Source organism: Drosophila miranda, chromosome XR (assembly GCF_003369915.1).
Source record: "Drosophila miranda strain MSH22 chromosome XR, D.miranda_PacBio2.1, whole genome shotgun sequence".
Classification (NCBI taxonomy): Eukaryota; Metazoa; Arthropoda; class Insecta; order Diptera; family Drosophilidae; genus Drosophila; species Drosophila miranda.
In genome coordinates, this window is record NC_046674.1 from 44,274,003 (window position 1) to 44,293,257 (window position 19,255).

Sequence of the window (19,255 nt, forward strand, 5' to 3'; positions counted from 1 at the left end):
CCGGCTAGCCTACTCGACCGATCCAATACAGTTAGTCCTATATCTAGCGACACTTCGATAGTAGGATGGTAGGCGTCTTCAGGTATAGTGAGCGGAAGGGCTCGGGTTATCAATACTATGGTCGGATCCGATACAAAGCACAGATCAAGCAATCGACACAAGGAATTTTTCACATGGTTGACTTGAGACAGGGACAGGTCAAGCAAGCCGTCAACAAAGTCATGTCGTGACATGGGCACTAGGTTACTAGACTAGTTTACCGAAGACCAAACAGTTCCTGGCAAGTTGAAGTCACCAAGAACTATCATATGATCTCTATCTGATAGCGAGGAAGAAACAGCGGTTAAAGCGGACAAGTGCTGCTCATAAATAGGGATATCCGAAAAAGGTGGAATAAACGAGCAAGTAATGAATTTTGCGAAAGCGGGAAGAATCAGTTTTACATACAGGAATTCCATTCCCTGTTGAACTTGGACTGTGAAGTGCTCAGACATGAAGTGAGAGTCCAGTGAAATCAGAGCCCCTCCTGCACGTGGAGACGAACGATCCTTTCTAAAAGTTGTGTACCGACGAGACAACACTTCTTAACTAAGAATGTCCGTTTTCAGCCAGGTCTTCGTAAACACAACAACAAGAGATGCAAATGCAAAAATATCTCGAAAAAGGATTTCGAGCTTACTGCGTAAACCATTGGTAAATTAATAAGAGGGAAGTTAGTTTTTTGAATGGGTTAAAGAAGTAGGATGGGAAGATGTGGATGGCACGTTGGGCTGATTTGGGAGATTTATGGGGGGCCTATCGTTCTTCATAGCCTTAAACTGCTTCACCACCAAGTGCTCCGGCCAAAACTTGGCAAAGCAGCTGGTGTCAAATTGAGTGATAGAGAGTGATAGAGAGGGTACTTACAGAAAGCAACACACAAACACACGATTAACCAACGCACAGAATTAATATCAAAAAACGAGGGGGAACGTTGTGAGTTGCTGCGTACACCGCAACTCTACAGTTATACCCGATACTAAGTCAGTATGGCTCTCCTGCGGCAGACGCCGCTAATATTGAACCACACGACAAAGAGTGCGTGCGAGAGAGACAGAAAATCAGTCTGAGCGTGACGTCGGGCGCTGCGTGGCCACTGCAAATTGATTTCTTGCTTTTGGCTACAAAAATGATCCGATCTGATCCAGATTCAGCAATCTGATAGATATGGTCATTATCTATGATTCTGCGTTTTTAGTTTTCTCAAATGTGCAATATTGTGGATGCAACAGATTTTCGTCCTTTGTGGGGTTGGAAGGGGGTGGGGCGAAATTCTGAGATATACGTTTTATAGTGAGATCTAACAGAAGTGCGGATACCAAATTTGGTTACTCTAGCCTTAATAGTCTCTGAGATTTGTGGATGCCCCAGATTTTCGTCCTTTGCGGGGGCGGAAGGGGGTGTGGCGAAATTTGGACACGAAACGGTCAAGGTCCGATATCACAGGAGTGTGGATACCAAATTTGGATGCTCTGGATCTTATAGGTTCTGAGATCCTTGAACTCATATTTTGCAATTGGCAAAACCGACCATGAAACCTGTGTGTTAGAGAGAGACAGAGCGAGAAAGAATGAAATTGTTTTCTTGATTCTGGCTATAATAATTATACGATCTGGTTGAGATTTTACACTCTAGAACATATAGTCATTCTCTACGATTCTGCGTATTTTTGGATTTATCGTATCTTTAAAAATGTGGATGCCACAGATTTTCGTCCTTTGTGGGGGCGGAAGTGGGCGGGGCGAAGTTTTGAAATATTTTTGTAGCAGTGACATATTACAGAAGTCTGGATCCAAAACATCGTTGCTCTAGCTCTTATAGTCTTTGAGCACTAGGCGATGAAGGGGACGGACAGACGGACAGACGGACGGACGGACAGACAGACATGGCTGTTTTGTAAAAAAACCAGCTGTACTTGCAAAATAAAAGGAAAAGAAGCGGAGCTCAAAACAAAAAGACGTCTGGTCACTACGAAAGACAACGAACGATGAACGAATATTTGAAGTAAACCTGCACTTGCAGAACGTCACGATCGATAAGGCCAGAAGTCGGTGAAATTGAACTAGGGCCATGGCCACAGGTGCCTGCCGGGTAGGAATAAAACGCCAGGGGGTGGTTCTACGTATGGACCTTCGGGTCAAATATAGAGCAGACGGAAGATAAAACCCGGGTTGGGATGTCAACCCAAACATCAGAGGAAAGAGTGGCTGCTACCACCGGTGGGCCGCGCGGGTGCTGTTGTCGAGACAAACTCGGACCTGGAGAATAATAAAAAAAATCATAAAAAGACAGTCGCCTGAACTAGTTAGCTGCCTCCTGCGTAGGGAAGGGCCGAAGAGTTCTAGGGAGGGGATGAAGGCGAAAGCCCAATACAAGGCGGCCCTCAAATTACTGAGCCGGCTCCAAGGCAAGGAGGTTATCTCCCAGGAGAAGAAATTCAAGCTAGCCTGAGCTAAGCAACGGGTGGAGGAGGGTCGTAGATACTACGCGCAGTTGCCCCAGATGCAGGCGGCGAAAGGCGGATTCGCCAACAAGGTGGAGGGGATGCTGGCCACCAAAAGGCAACGCTCGAGCGAGAGTGCTGTTAAAGGCATTCTGGCAAGAAAAACGAGCGACGACAATGGGAAGATAATGGCAGAGTAATGGAAGGTAGTTCACGTGCAGCCCGTATTATCGCGAATGATGGACAAACCCAACCCATGTAATAATCCTTAAGCGCAATGACGACCCAACGCAGCAGTGGCAGATGCAGAAGGTGCCTCAGTTGGAAGCTGAGTGGGAGGGGTCCAATCAAGAGGTAGTAGAAATATACAGTCAGCACAACATTTATTCGGATGTCAACTTTCTTTATAAATAACTTGAAAAGTATTTAAGTTTGACGTTTTTTTATTTCATTATGAACATGGATATTACTACTACTCATTTTAAATCTAAAAACAAAAAAACCTTCTTTGGCATATAAAAAAAAATTAAAAATATCAAAAAGGCCACTTTTTTACGCACAACAATTATTCGGACAGCTGCTGCTATGAGGAATGTGCCGAAAAGAAACTGCACACTTACAATCGTCAGTGCGAGCTTTCGATCATGCCGTTCGATGCACCGTTAGAAAGCTCGAGAAATTCTGCGTTGTTTGCATGTTCCTTTTTCACTATTCGCTTATCAGTTTCAACGATGCCTCGAATTGAAGAGGAAGTTCGCAAAAAAATTGTGCACAATTATTGCACAGAAAAAGGTGTGTCTTACAGACAATTAGCTAAACGCTACAAAGTTAGTGTTAATAGTGTTAAAAATATTATAATTAAGTTTGGAGAGACATGTTCTTTAAAAGATCTACCAAAAACTGGGAGAAAAAAGGGTCCAAGGGATCAAAATATTGATGAAAAAGTATTAGCCTTAATCCACAAACATAACACGATGTCCGTTCGAGAATTGGCAAAAAAAAGCGCAAACAAGTATGAGTATGGTTCAAAGAATAAAGCAACGCCATAATTTAAAGACATACAAAAAACAAAAAGTTCCGAAAAAAAGTCGCGACAAGTAGAAGTCGGCAAAACGAGAGTGCGAAAGCTTAATGATCGCTTGCTCAATGATGCAGTTCAATGCGTTATTATGGACGACGAAACTTATGTCAAATTGGACTCGAAAACTTTACCCGGCCCTCAGTTTTATACAAAAGTTAAAGGTGGAACTGTTGACGAGTCGGTGTCAACAATTCAAGTCGATAAACCTGGGGAGAAACTGCTAATATGGCAGGCCATTTGCACCTGTGGCCTAAGAACCAGTGCTTTTTTCACAAAAGGGACAATCAACGCCGATGTGTACATGAAGGAGTGTTTGAAAAAGCGTCTTATACCTTTTTATGAAAAACACAATGTGTCAAGAATATTTTGGCCAGATCTGGCGTCCGCGCACAATGCCCGCTCAACTTTAGCGCTACTTGACTCAAAAGGCATCAATTTCGTGTCAAAAGAGGAGTACCCACCAAATTGCCCAGAGCTCCGGCCAATTGAGCGATATTGGGCATTAGTTAAAAGAAATTTAAAGAAGAATGGTAGTCTCTCCGAAAACATGGAAGATATGAAAAAAAACTGGATGCGTGCGACCCGTAGGATTACCAAAGAGTGTGTGCAGAACTTAATGAGCGGTGTTAAGCAAAAAATTCGATCAAAAATAAGAGGATAGACATTTTTTTAAATTTATTAACAAAATTGAAAGTTAATGTTTTTCTCTAAAATTAAAAAAAAAATTAAAATTGAAATCGGAACGAAAACATCGAAGTTATAAGAAAAACAAAGTGTGCAGTTTCTTTTCGGCACATTCCTTACACCCCCAAACCATTACATTTCCACCGTCATGCTTCACTTCATTTCCGATGTGAAAAAAAAAAGATTCGAGTTCGCCAAACTTCACTTAAATAAGCCAGATTCTTTTTGGGAGAATGTTATATTTAGTGACGAGTCTAAATATAATATATTCGGACATGATGGACCATCCAATGTATGGAGAAAGGAGAATCAAGCCATGAAAGAGAAAAACCTCGAAAAATTGGGTCTTGAAGCGAAGAATTTCTTGTTTCAACAAGACAATGAACCCAAACATACCTCGTATTTGGTTCAAGAATGGCTGTTGTATCAGTGCAAGCAGTTAAAAACGCCGCCGCAGTCACCAGATCTGAACCCCATAGAGCATGTTTGGGATTTGCTAGAAAAAAAAATTAGGAAACATAAAATTTCCTCCAAGGAAACCCTTAAAACGGCTCTGATGACGGAATGGGAGAAAATTAATCCAAATGAAACCAATCATTTGGTAAAAAGTATGCCCCGACGTCTAAAAGCTGTTATTGAAGCTAAGGGCGGCCCCACCAAATATTGAAATCAGAAAAAATGTGGGACAATAAGTTTTTTTCGTACAAAATAAAAAGTGACCGAATAATTGTTGTGCGTAAAAAAGTGGCCTTTTTGATACTTTTAATTTTTTTTTATATGCCAAAGAAGGTTTTTTTGTTTTTAGATTTAAAATTAGTAGTAGTAATATCCATGTTCATAACGAAATAAAAAAATTTTGTCAAACTTAAATACTCTTCAAGTTATTTATAAAGAAAGTTGACATAGACGAGTGTCCGAATAAATGTTGTGCTGACTGTAACAAGGAGGGCGAGCACTGAACATTTTGCAAAGGCAGAACACAGATGTGCCAACAGCAAACTATAAAATTTTTCATGCTGATAGCCCATTACCCAACGAGGGAGGCCAGCATGTGATACTCCAGATCAGCAAGGAGCCGGGAACCTGCTATACCCTTAATTGGATAAGAGAGCGTGGGGCGTAAGCAGTTTCTCCATACGGCTTAAAAAGCGCCCCCACGAAGATAAAGATGCGCACACGCCACAGCTCCTCATAGCCATAGGTCAAGGTCCTGAAACCATGGATTGCGTTAGGAAATACAGTGAGCGGACTGAAATCCTCTTACCAAAACTCATTCCACTCAACATCGATAAGAAAGATCAGATCCGTCGTACTCGTGCGAAAGAGAATCCATGCTTACCTCCTGTCTCATTACAGAACGGATTATCTGACAGTAGTGATACTGGATAGTAAGGAAAAGCGCTTTCTGGTATCTTCCAGCTACATGGCACACGACAGGCCCGAAACACCTCAAAAGCTAAGGAGTCTGGCGGCAAAGACCGGCTGTAAAGATCAGCCACTTCTTTTTGGTACGGACTCCAATGCCCACCAGAGCTTTTGAAAAGGTCACACATCAATAACAGAGTTGAGTCACTTTTAGACTTTATACTATTCTTACATAGACATAGATTTCTGGCTGAAGAGTCTTGGAAAGACCATACTTCTCAGATCATAAGTACATTCAGTTCAAGAGAAAACCTAAACACACTCCGAAGATAAAGGTCTATAGAATCCCCCGGAATACAAACTGGGAAAATTTTTAAACGACGGTTACTTCGAATCTCGCGAAGCCAAGCTCTGTGAAGTTCGCAGAGGATATAGAGAAGTCCCTATCCTATTACTGGATGCCTACCACGCATCTTGCCCAACCACAAAAAAGAGGACCAAGCCACTCTGGTGGAACCGGGATCATTCTCTGTAAGAAAACGAACTCAAGGAATTCTTTAAGATCGACAACGAGAAATACAGAACCATACTCAGGAACTACAAGAAGGAAATACGTAAGGCCCAACGAAACTTGTGGATTCACTTCTGCTCCAACATCGCGAAAGTATATGAAATGGCTCAAGCTAGATGACGGACAGTGGGCAGGGGGCAGTGAAGAAGCCCTAACAGCAATAACGCAAGCTCCCTTCCCAGGATGCACCCAGGTTACAAATGCCAAAAATCATCAGGACATAATACCCGAGGAACAACACCCCCTAACAGATCTGATAACCTTTAAAAGAATTCACTGGGTCATAGACTCCTTCGCGGGTATAAAGGTAAAAACAACTGAGCTGGACGGAATGTTTCCAACCATTCTGGTGACCAAAGAGGTGACTATCCCAGGGAGATATGTGAGTGGGTGGACGCAATAGGACTCAGCATCAAAGCGGACAAAACGGTACAAAGTACCAATATGGATCCCCCGAAAATTGAATAAACTAGGCTAACCCCAAAAACACAAGTCAAATACATCGGCACAGTACTACACAACAAACTGGCATGGATAACTAATCTAGTTGAAAGGGTGAGCACCATTGCGGTTTACGTATGCAAGAAGATGCTCAGCTGCACATGGGGCCTGCTTTAATGCACTTGATTTACATATCGGTGGTGCGAACAACTCTGCTGCATGGGGTCTTTGAGTGGCAAGCTACCGAAAGGAATACGTACCATAAGCTTATTGGAAAAACTCAGCGACAGGCTCTGCTCTGCAGACAAGGCCTAATTGCATCGGGAAACATGTCGATGCAAGGATACGGGCATACCTCTATTGGCAGGGAAATGATAGGTTTTACTAACTACATGATCCGCCAAACTTGCCTCGATGTCAAAAAAGCCTCATTTATGGGAACCACCGACTGGATAAAGAGACGGGATCAGATTCAGCACCTTAACATATATACAGACGTCATCAAGATGATCGTTATCAATAAGATAAGGCTGTCATACACACTACCGGACCGATGCAGCAGGACGAAGAAAGCAGCAGGGGTTGCGCAACTTTTTGGATCGAGCATACGATGTGGTCAACCTATTAAAATTAGCGTTTAGAGAAGCACATGGAGAAGTACCACTACCTGCAAAATCTTGAAACCCATATGCAAAGAACGCAATAAAAACTCAATCACTACTTACTTACTACCGTGGTAAGTAAAACCACGGTCACTGTCTAGCTGCGGTACATGCATCCGAGGCATCATCCACTGAGACAGCTCTAGGAAATGTGATGAACCTTGGGCCATTGAAACCCTGGAACATCCTATCAGCAACTGCCCGGCTAAGATACCTGGGCGTCCCGACGCTGTGGTCATTGACAGATGCCTCCAAGAGAACGCCAAGGAAAAAACAGTTCGATTCTCGATCAAACCGCAACAACAGGCGGACAGATGGACACATCCACTCGGCTATATATGTATATATGTACATATATACTTTATGGGGTCTGAGACGCTTACTTCTTGCTGTTACATACATCTACACTATAGGTGGAGAACTATCGATGGCACTATCGAGACACCATCGATAGTGGCTCGTCACTATCGATAGCATTCGATATTTTTTAGTGAATGCTTTACACAGTGAAAAAAGTGTGTGTAATGGCGTCTGAAGCTACCTGATATGCTAATTTTGCCTCATTCGATGGTACGTTCTGTTGGGATCTGTTGGATTTTTGATTTTTTACAAGAAAATGCAATGGAAAACAAAAATACCGCTCGAAGTAATGCCATTATAACAAATCGTCCCTATTTGGAGAAGTCAATTGCCACCGAGGATACTGATCTAAGCTTTGGATAAAAGTAAATATAAACATATTTTAATAATATTTTACAAAAATACTTATTATTTTTCTATTTTTCAGGTCATTTTGGATGTTCCTAATCCGCACGTTTCTGTGCGATAGTTAGCCGATAGTTTTCAAATGCAATTCTGAATAATTGTCATTCACAACGAAAAAATGGTATTCACTGCGAAAACATAAACAATGATTGTGACAAAATTAACAAAAAACAACAACAATCATGCGGCATGGCCGAGTCTGCCAGGCTGAAGTTGCAAGTTTGTGGCGAATAAATGGCAGACGACTGACAACATAGAAAAAATATTTCTCTGCTCTGTAAATGCTTTATGTTATGCATAATTTATATTTATACCCGATACTCAAAATGAGTATTGGGGTATATTAGATTTGTGGTAAAAGTGGATGTGTGTAACGTCCAAAAGGAATCGTTTCCGACCCCATAAAGTATATATATTCTTGATCAGCATCAATAGCCGAGTCGATTGAGCCATGTCTGTCTGTCCGTCTGTCCGTCCGTCCGTCTGTCCGTCTGTCCGTCCTCTTCAGCGCCTAGTGCTCAAAGACTATAAGAGCTAGAGCAACGATGTTTTGGATCCAGACTTCTGTGATATATCACTGCTAAAAAAATATTTTAAAACTTCGCCCCGCCCACTTCCGCCCCCACAAAGGACGAAAATCTGTGGCATCCACAATTTTAAAGATATGAGAAAACCAAAAACGTAGAATTGTAGAGAATGACCATATCTTTAAGACTGCGGAATCTGAATTGGATCGTACTATTATTATAGCCAGCATCAAGAAAACAATTTCATTTTTTCTCGCCCTGTCTCTCTCTAACACACACGTAGCATAGGCGGCTTTGCTTAGAGTAAAACATTAGCGCCTAGATCTCAGAGACTACAAAAGCTAGAGCAACCAAATTTGGTATCCACACTCCTAATATATCGGACCGAGACGAGTTTGTTTCAAAATTTCGCCACACCCCCTTCCGCCACCGCAAAGGACGAAAATCTGGGGATATTCAAAAATCTCAGAGACTATTAAGGCTAGAGTAACCAAATTTGGTATCCGTACTTCTGTTAGATCTTACTATAAAACGTGTATCTCAAAATTTCGCCCCACCCCCTTCCGCCCACACAAAGGACGAAAATCTGTTGCATCCACAATATTGCACATTTGAGAAAACTAAAAACACAGAATCATAGATAATGACCATATCTATCAGATTGCTGAATTTGGATCAGATCAGATCATTTTTATAGCCAATAGGAACAAATCAATTTGCAGTGGCTACGCAGCGCCCGACGTCACGCTCAGACTGATTTTTTTGTTTCTCTCGCACGCACTCTTTGTCGTGTCGTTTAATATTAGCGGCGTCTGCCGGAGGAGAGCCATACTGACTTAGTATCGGGTATAACCGTAGAGTTGCGGTGTCCGCAGCAACTCACAACGTTCCCCCTCGTTTAATAATGAGTTTTTTTCTAACATTATTGAGTTGGATCTGGACGGATTATGTAGCTCCAGCACCTTTTCTGGCGACAAGGGCCCCCGCCAAAGCGAACCAAAAAAGACGACAAACCTTGGATGGCAGAGATCGCCAGAGAGCGACTCGAAGAGCAGAAGGACCTTCACAGGAAGAACATGAAATGAGGCTGGAAAAGATGGTCGAGGACCTCATCAACACGCAAAAAAAAATTCCAGTATGACTTATTGGAAGTGCTGAGAAATAAAAATAAATAAGTTTATAATTTGCATTTGGTCTAAACAATATTTTGCGATTGCAGAACGTATCTGCTCTGCTGACTGATTAAAATCACCAGAACTGTTGCTGCTATCGGGCTTTTCGCATATTTTGCTGTTGAACCACGGCCGAACCAAAAATTAATAAATCTTCCGCGCAAATTTAATGCACTTGTTATTGGCATCAGCTGTTTTTGACGGATGGTGGCAGTGTGAATCAGAGTTTCACATCTGACAAAAAATCCCACCATTCTCCCGGGATGGGCTCAGTGTGCAGAGCCTATTACCCTATCCTGAATTAACACGATTATATCGTTTTCATTATACGTATCGAGCCTCATGCCATTTCTAGGACTTGATGCTAAAGCCATTGCACGTCAACGCATTAATATTTTAAATATTTGATAATAAGAGAAAAGCTTACAATTAAATCATCCTTGTATATGCTGTTGTCCGTATAAACGACTAGTAATTCCACGGAGAGTGCACGACAGCTGGGTTCCCGAAGTTTTGAAGCAAGTAAAAGACAGGCAGCAGCTAAAATTTGAAGATGGGTCTTGCGTACTGATTTAGTTGAAAGAAAGCGATCCATGTAATTCAATGCCAGTAATACGACCTCTTCCTGGCAGTTTTCTTCGGCACATACCTGCATCAATAAAATTTTAAATTTTGAGCCGCATTAAAAAAAGGGGAAATATATTTCTGCTTTATTATATAAATTATGATCATAAATTATTTGCGGTTATTATTTGTAGTGATTCTTATTTATAAAATTGTATATACAGATAATATATAATTCAATAATATAATATAATTAATTCAAAATATATTAAAAATTAAACTGTCGCAACTACCCCCAGCAACAACTTCATGCACTTGTGACTTCTCTAGTCGGTGGTTTTCGCAAATGTTATCCTATTCGTCTAAATTTAATATTTTGTTTGTCGCTTAATTAATTTCAAACAGAAGTCCATACTAATTTGTTGTTATATTAATATTGTTCGGACAAAGCCCGAGTGTAAATTCTTTCCTCGTCTTTCTATTTCCTATCCTATTCATTTTCTGTACCATTTTGGTCATTGCACTTATGTAAGTAAGCGTACCTTCGCCTTTGCTCGCTCAGAACCATGCTCTCATTGCATCATCTATTCTTTATCTATACTCGCTCTTGTTATCTTTTCTTTTCTATGCCGTCGCTTAACCGTCAGCAGCTGTGCCTGCTTTGGATGTTACTACTTGATATAGTTGAAGAACAGACCTTTTTTGTCCCCAAGCTATTCATTTGGCTCGAGATCGGCTCGCTTGCCTCAGCCGTCACTACTTTTGTAAAGGGCTCTGCCATCTTCGGCCACCCTCAAAGTACCAATTACAAACAAATTAAAATTATTGAACAATTATAGTCAGCGAAAAAGCGAAAGGTAAGGAGAGAGCCAGAATAGAGCATCGGTAACACAAGATGCGAATAAAGCTACTTGCTCGTTGCTAAGCTTAAGCGAATCAATTTAAGAAAATTCTTTTTAAAAATTGGTTGCCCTTTTGGCCTCAGTTCAAGTTGGCAGTACTCGAAAACCCTGCCTTAGACTCAGCAACTTAATTCCACAATATGAATGAGTTTCTTACTAATTCAGCAGCAGTGACAATGTCTGGATTTATTCCAACTGAGGCTTGTTATAAAGATGTTATTAGTTTGTGTATTTCGTTCGTTCTCTTTCGTAGTGACCAGACGTGTTTTTGTTTTGCGCTCCGCTTCTTTTCCTTTTATTTTGCAATTGAGCCTGTGCTTTTCAACATAAACCTTGATAATAAACGTGTGTTGCTTTCTGTAAGTACGCTCACGCTGAGTTCAGCCCGCTCTTATCCCGTAGCCTTTGCTTTAGCTATCACTCTCTCTGTAACAGCGTAGTGCACGCAAAATGCGCTGGATTCTGGCCTCGTGAGTGCATTACAGTTACGAGGCATGCCGTACGGTGGAGAAAGACATGGTGGCTTTTATGAGGGAGACGCGGAGTGGCTTTAAGGAGCTGACCGTTGGTTTTAAGAACCAATACGATCGGCTCCAAGCCATGGAGGCTCAGTTAGCGGTTTGAAGCTGCTGAATGAGTCTCCGAGGAGCAAAAAGGTCACTCCGCGCGATCTGCAAATGCCAACCGTCACTCAGCCGTTCGCGGCCGAAAAATTGACTCCTACCACTCCAAGTGTGAAGCAGTTGATCTCGTTTGCCACTCCAAGGGCAACGACAGCTGCTGGCGATTCAGATTCGGTAGCCGAATTCATCGCTTCGGAGAACGTGCAGCCAAGTACGTTTGCAGCGTCCATGTCCCGTCTATTCCGATCCCACCAGTGATCAGAAGTTCCGGACCTCCGGATATTGCCACCACAGGTACTAGACTTGTGGTGCCTAAACCACTGGTGGGGATCCACCGAAACGACAAGTTTTTGTTTCACGGCTGGCCCCTGACCATACATCTAATGATGTAATTGCTTTTACTCAAAGCTAAATAACAGCCGTGGGTTTAAAGGTGGAGAAGTTTAACTTCTCTTATGCCAGGGAGATAGCCTCGTTCAAGCTAAGCATCTCCTCAACTCATTTTGATACCACTTGTTCTGCCAAATTTTGGCCAGAGCATTTGGTGGTGAAGGTTCAAGACTAAGAAGAAGAATAGGACCCCCATAACCCTTACAAATCATCCCAGTGTGCCATCCTCCTCCTCCTCCTCATCTTCCCGTCCTGCTTTAACCCGTCCAAAAAATTAACTTCTCTTTAAGTAACATATGATCCAATGCGGTATCACAACGGGCCGAAACCGGCCTAAGTGTGACGGGTTCCGAGCGAGCCCGGCAGCCGCCTCAACCTAACCTAACCTAAGTAACATATCAGAATGTTGGGGGCTAACGTAGTAAGCTCAGCATTCTTTTCCGGGATAGTGTTGCATTTGCTACCCACGTTATTGTGCTTACCAAAACCTGGTTAAAGCCAGACATTCTTAGTTCCGAGGTTTTGGCCGGCCGGTACACAACTTTTAGAAAAGACCGTTCGTCTCGACGTGCAGGAGGGGTTCTGATTGCAGTGGACTCTAACTTCACGTTGGAACACTTCCCAGTCCAAGTTCCACAGGAACTGAAATTCCTGTAAAACTGATTCTTCCCGCTTTCGCTATATTCATTACTAGCTCGTATATTCCATCTTCTTCGGATATCCCTATTTATGGGCAGCACTTTTCAGCTTTAACCGCTGTTTCTTCCTCACTATCAGATAAAGATCATAGTTATTTAGTGTACGTTGACATGCAATGACTGCATCTTTCAAGAGGCGATGCAATTACACCGTGTGACACCAGCAGAAGGCTGTTACGCGAGCATGCAGGAAAGATAGCTGTTAGACTAATATTCGAGAAAGATTATCACGAAAGTTTCTAAGAGAACTAGACATGGATTCAAAATAAACATAAAAATAAAAATACCACTACAATTACTAATTACTAGAAATGTGTGTAAGGATTAGCAATTTAATAAGAGGAAGAGAATTAGTGTTGGATATGATATGGTAGAGGGAATTAAAATCCAAGCATAAGACCCTAAACGGTTCATGCAAGGAATAATTCGATCTACAAAGTGAAAGGAACAACGGTATACAATTTCTATTAAGTCTAATAGGAATCGTGAAGTTTATGCGGCTCAACAGATCAGGGCTGTCTATGTCACCCCTGATCAAGTTGTGCATAAAAATCACACCAAGTATTTTTCTACGGTTAACTAAGGATGGGATGTTTACTAATAGCAGTCTACTAGAGTAAGATGGGAGACTCACACCTTCATCCCAGTTAAGGCCCCGCAGAGCAAGGAGTAAAAAGTTTTTCTGTACTGATTCAGTGGTCCCTCGGAAAGCAATATTTGTTTCTCGTCTTATTCCTGAGGCTACAACGGAGGACGTTAAACAACATCTTTCCTCTAAACTTAACGCTTCGCCTGATGATATAGTTGTGACTAAATTTACATTTAAACATAAGCGCAACATATCATCCTTTAAAATTCTTCTCCCTGATTCTTTACTATCCAATTCTCTAGAACCGTCAATATGGCCTGAGCATACAATTATGCATGAGTTCCTTCACAAAGATTCGAGCTCGAGTCCCAGAATTACCGAACCTGCTGCTCCAAAAAACTGATGTACCATTTTTCTATGCACTATCAGAACGTTCGCAGTTTGTTGGGCAAATTGCGTCAAATTCATACAAATAGTGCGTCTTTTGATTTCGATGCCATCGCTTCTACCGAAACCTGGCTTAACTCTTCTATCAATGATCTTGAAATTTTCATTGATAGTTACACTTTTTATAGAATGGACCGCCCATCTTTTGCAGGTGGGGTTCTGATTGCAGTCAAATCTGTTTTCTCATCTGAGTTATTCCCATTCAATAACATCCATGGAATTGAATTTGTTGCAGTCAAAGTTCGTGTTGGCTCGTTATTTTTCTATTTAACCTGCTCTTACATTCCTCCCAGGTCTGATGCTGAGCTTTACTTACACCACCTCTCAGCAATTAATACTGTCGTATCTGCATTAGGGTGCAATGATCGAATTATTGTCATGGGGGACTTTAACCTCGCATTTCTTTCTTGTTTGCCTTGCGATGACGCTAACCTGTTGTTTCTAAATTGCCACAATGACTTTATCAATGGGCTAACGGATATTTCCCTTGTCCAAAGGAATGCCGTTAAAAACATTAGGGATAGACTTCTTGACCTCATGTTTGTTAACGATGCTTCTCTTGCTACGGTATCTAGAGAAAGCCCAATATCATTCCCTGAAGATCCTTACCATCCAACTTTGTCGATATCCCTTAAGTGTACCCGATCTGGTTGTGCTGACAGATCCATGGCTCCTTGCCACATAAAGTGTTTTCGCAAAACAAACTTTATCGATTTAGATCTACATCTCTCGCGGGTTGATTGGTCGTTTCTTTATTCATTACCGAACTTAGATGCAACTGTTAACTCGTTTTATAGCTCTATTTACTCCGCCCTTAATACATTTGTTCCAGATATCACTGTATCCGTATCGTCAAGCCTCCCTGGTTCTCCAAGTATTTGTCATACTTAAAAAACAATAAATCCAGGCTCTATAAAAAGTACCAGAAGTCGGGCTCCACGTCGGCCTTAGCTCTATACTCCTCCGCTCGCTCTCTGTTCCTTGCCGTCAATAGTCAGTGTTATAATCATTACCTTTCACAATGTAGTAGTAACTTTCGTAGTGATCCTAAAAAATTCTATTCGTTCGTTAACTCTAAGCGCAAGTCTAACGTTTTTCCTCCGTCCCTTCATTACCAGAACAAAACAGAAGCTTCTGCTGTTGGTATTGCAAATTTATTCGCTAACTTTTTCCAAACAACGTACTCGTCTCATATTTACAACGCATCCACTCCGTATCCGTACCAGCTACCTCAAGCTAACAGCATTTTTCTGCCCTTTTTCGAGGAAAGCGTTGTTCTGGAAGGTTTGTCATCTATGGACATATCGTTTTCTGCGGGTCCAGATAAGGTACCAAGTTGCATCTTAAAACACTGTGCCCAGTCCCTTTGCAAACCCTTGACCTTTCTCTTCAACCTCTCCTTGGAACAGTCTTGTCTCCCAGTAATTTGGAATGAGTCCTACATCATTCCGCTTCACAAAAAAGGTTCAAGATCAAACATTGAAAACTATCGTGGTATCGCAAAGCTTTCCGCCATCCCGAAGCTTCTTGAGTTCCTGGTCACCCGGCAACTGCAACATCTTTGTTGCAGCTTGATATCTCCGTCGCAACACGGTTTTTTCAGACATCGTTCAACACCGACTAACCTTCTTGAGTTTTCTAACCTTATCAACCGTGGTTTTCAAATTGGTTTGCAGACGGATGTAGTTTTTACGGACTTCAGCAAGGCATTCGATTCTGTGAACCATGCTCTGCTTATTCACAAGCTCTCTTTATTAGGGTTCCCAACGAATCTTCTAGATTGGATTTTGTCCTATCTCTCGAACCGTATTCAACGTGTTTTGTTTTCTAACGTGTTATCAAATACTGTTAATGTTACTTTAGGTGTGCCACAGGGAAGTCATCTGGGCCCGCTTCTGTTTATTTTATTTGTGAATGACCTTCCTCAAGTTATAACATACTCTACTACACTAATGTATGCTGATGATGCTAAAATCTGTCTTTCTTACTCTGATTGGTATTTGCACACACGCCTTCAACTGGATCTAAGTGAACAACTATTGTGGTGTTCAACTAATCTTCTTTTTCTGAACCTTTCCAAATGCAAACTTATGAACTTATTTTATCGTCGCGCTCCACATTTTGTCTCATATGTTCTAAGAAATCATGTCCTCGAGCGAATTTCGAGTTCAAATGACCTCGGAGTCCTTTTTGATTATAAGATGTGTTTTAACAGCCATATAGCTGCAACTGTAAATAAAGCAAAGGGTGTTTTAGCGTTCATCAAGCGTTGGTCCAAGGAGTTTGACGACCCGTACGTTACGAAACAAGTGTACATCTCGTTAGTACGTCCTATATTGGAGTATTGTTCTTGTGTGTGGAGCCCGCAGTATAAAGAGCAGCAGGTTGTTATTGAATCCGTGCAAAAGCAATTTTTAATTTTTGCCCTTCGTAACTGTAACTGGGACTCGGGTAGCATCTTGCCACCCTACCGGTCTAGGCTAAATCTTATTGACCTGCCGTCGTTGCACCATCGCAGAATATGCAATGGCGTAATGTTCGTGCACAAGCTCCTTCTCGGGATTGTTGACTCCCAAACTCTCTTGGGTCAGATTGACTTGGCCGTTCCATCTAGACCTACCCGTACTTTTAGGCCTATCCGTTTACCCATATGTAGGTCTAATTATGCTGATCATGAACCATTTAGGGTTTTATGCCATAATTATAACTCCCTCTGCCATACCCTAAACTGTCTCTTAAACTAATTGCATGCAATATTTATAATCACTTAAATTTAGCTAACTTTTAACTTCTCTTTTTCCGCCTTTTGTAATTAAGTACCATTATTAACAGATAATTTGTTAATTTAATAAATAAATAAATAAAATTCTATACGGTCCTGGTGTACTTTGTACTGATGGCACCATACACAGGAGCCGTATTCTAAGATCGGACGAACAGGCGAGGTATAGAGAGTCTTTGTTATATAGGGGTCGTCAAATTCCTTTGACCACCTCTTTTTAAACCAAAGCACGCCCATGGCCTTATTTACCATGGTAGAAATGTGTTCGGAAAACTTTAACTTGGGGTCTAACATAACACCCAGATAATCCACCAGGGTAATTCTCTCGAGAGAACCACCAAATAGGGTATATGGAGCCAACAAGGGGCTAGAACGATGAAATGTCTTTACTTTGCGTTTCGAGGCATTCAAGTGTAACAAGTTTGCACAAATACATGACTGAAAGTCATTGAGATCGGATTGCAATCGAGAATGAAATGAAATGTCCTTATACTGGACACAGAGTTTAACATCATCCGCATACATAAGTACTCGAGAGTATGTTAATACCGAAGGCAAGTCATTAAAAAAGAGTGTGAAGAATAAGGGGCCTAGATGGCTGCCCTGTGGTACTCCCGAAGAAACCTTTACTGGTAAAGAGAGGGAGTTTTTGAAGAGGACTCTTTGAGACCTGGAACAAAGATAGCTAGAAATCCATCTCAGGAGGTTGGGCGGAAACCCTAAAAGTTCAAGTTTATGCGCTAAAAGGGAATGGGTTACAGAGTCGAATGCTTTACTAAAGTCGGTGTAAATAACATCCGTCTGTAAGTTACCTTGAAAGCCTTTAATAATGAATGAGGTAAACTCTAACAGGTTCGTGGTGGTTGATCGCCGCCTTATAAATCCGTGCTGAGTTGGAGATATAAGTGACTTGCAGAGATGTTGCAAGTGCGGAGTTAATACCTTCTCAAAAATTTTGGGAATAGCGGATAACTTTGCTATACCTCTATAATTTTATGCGTCAGACTTGCTACCTTTTTTATGGAGAGGAATTATAAACGATTCCTTCCAGATCGCGGGGAAGCAAGAAGAATCGATGGACAGGCTGAATAGTTTAAGCAAGGGTCCACACAGAGCCTCGGCGCAGTACCTGAGTACACAACCTGAAACCCCGTCTGGACCCGGTGAAAACACCGGCTTAACTAGTCAACGATCATGAAGTAAAGAACATTCACTTAACAAGGGACTGAAAATGCCATTCGACCTCGGTAAACCGTATGGGTACGGATGACCAGAGTGGCTTTCCTCAGAATAGGTGGTTTGGAAAAATTGGGCAAAAAGATCGGCAATTGCCTGATCATTATTTGCCGACGTATTACAAAATTATAGCGAGGATGGGTGTGCGAACGTACTATGCTTGCTGTTCACGAAGCAGTAAAACTTTTAGGGTCCTGAGAAAAACGTATCCTGCATCGAGATAAGTTCTTCTGGAATTGTGCATTAAGAATTGAAAAGTTTGACCGAGCTGTTACAAAGCGAGAGTGAGAAGTAGGAGAACCAACTTCTTGAACTATTGTATAAAGTCCTAATTTTAAGTTTTTTAAACTGGATAACTCTATGGTTTTTCAGATCTAATCGGACAAGAAAGCGGGACTCAAGAATCAAAAAATGTGCCAAGAGCATTGTAAAATATGTTTGTGCGGACCAATCAAAATCCCTAATGAGGTTATACCAAAGACTATACAATACCAAGATGTTGCATGAGCGACCCAAAAAGCTGTTGGCGGGTCCTAACATTAGGACCCAAACGGCACGAGGGAGCGCGCGGGTTTTCAATTTCCTTTTCGCCTGTACTTCGTCTCTACCGCGACCCCGCTGCCCATCGGTTTCGTCTGTTCGGCAATGCCTTCACCAGCAACGAAATAATTCTGGACTCTCGAGCCTCAGCACCGTCGAAGCGGTGGTCGCGGATCGCCGATGTCTTTGGAGCGGCACAGTGGGACCTTTGACCGTCTCAGCTTGCTAAATTAGTTAGTGAATATGAGTTCAATAAATATTTGCACACTGAAAAAATGTTAAAGTTTGAGTGCTTATATCTCCTAAACTAAAACTATCTTGAAAATTCGATTGGAAAATTCTCTATTAGATGCGTACATTAAATTTATCTAAAGCACTCATAAAATTGTTTGACTATTTCGGCTGAGTCCCCACTGTGCCGCGCCAAAGACATCAGCGACCACGCTGCCCTACGGTTTCGACGCTGACCGAGGCATTGACGAAGCCGAGTAGCATTTCGGAGGCGAAGGTAGCGTAAAAGAGAATTGAAGTACTAGCCCCGCGCGCCCGTACGCGCGTCAAACGAAAATTGAAAAAGCATTTGTTCCTCATGCAACATCTTGGTATTGTATAGTCTTTGGTTATACTCATTTAGAGTATAAAAATTTAGGTAAAAAAATGATAGACGATTACACATCGTTCACGACCTCTATGGGACAATACGAATGGTTGAGGATGCCTTTCGGGTTACGCAA

The 19,255-nt window shown here is 41.8% G+C and overlaps 1 protein-coding gene across 7 annotated transcripts in view; it reads right to left on the minus strand.

The window, feature by feature from the left end:
- LOC117186171 (G1/S-specific cyclin-D2-like) overlaps window positions 1-19,255 on the minus strand; it is a 52,591-nt gene that overhangs the window by 13,550 nt on the left and 19,786 nt on the right. For 5 of the 7 annotated variants that reach the window (XM_033386412.1, XM_033386410.1, XM_033386413.1 and 2 more), the window contains exon 2: window positions 10,178-10,399. The exons of 1 other annotated variant lie outside the window; for it this stretch is intronic. In XM_033386412.1, the coding sequence (XP_033242303.1) occupies window positions 10,178-10,399 (222 nt within the window). Of the gene's footprint in view, window positions 1-9,705; window positions 9,733-10,177; window positions 10,400-19,255 lie in introns of those variants that run through there. One more of the 7 variants, XM_033386416.1, reaches the window with a different exon arrangement.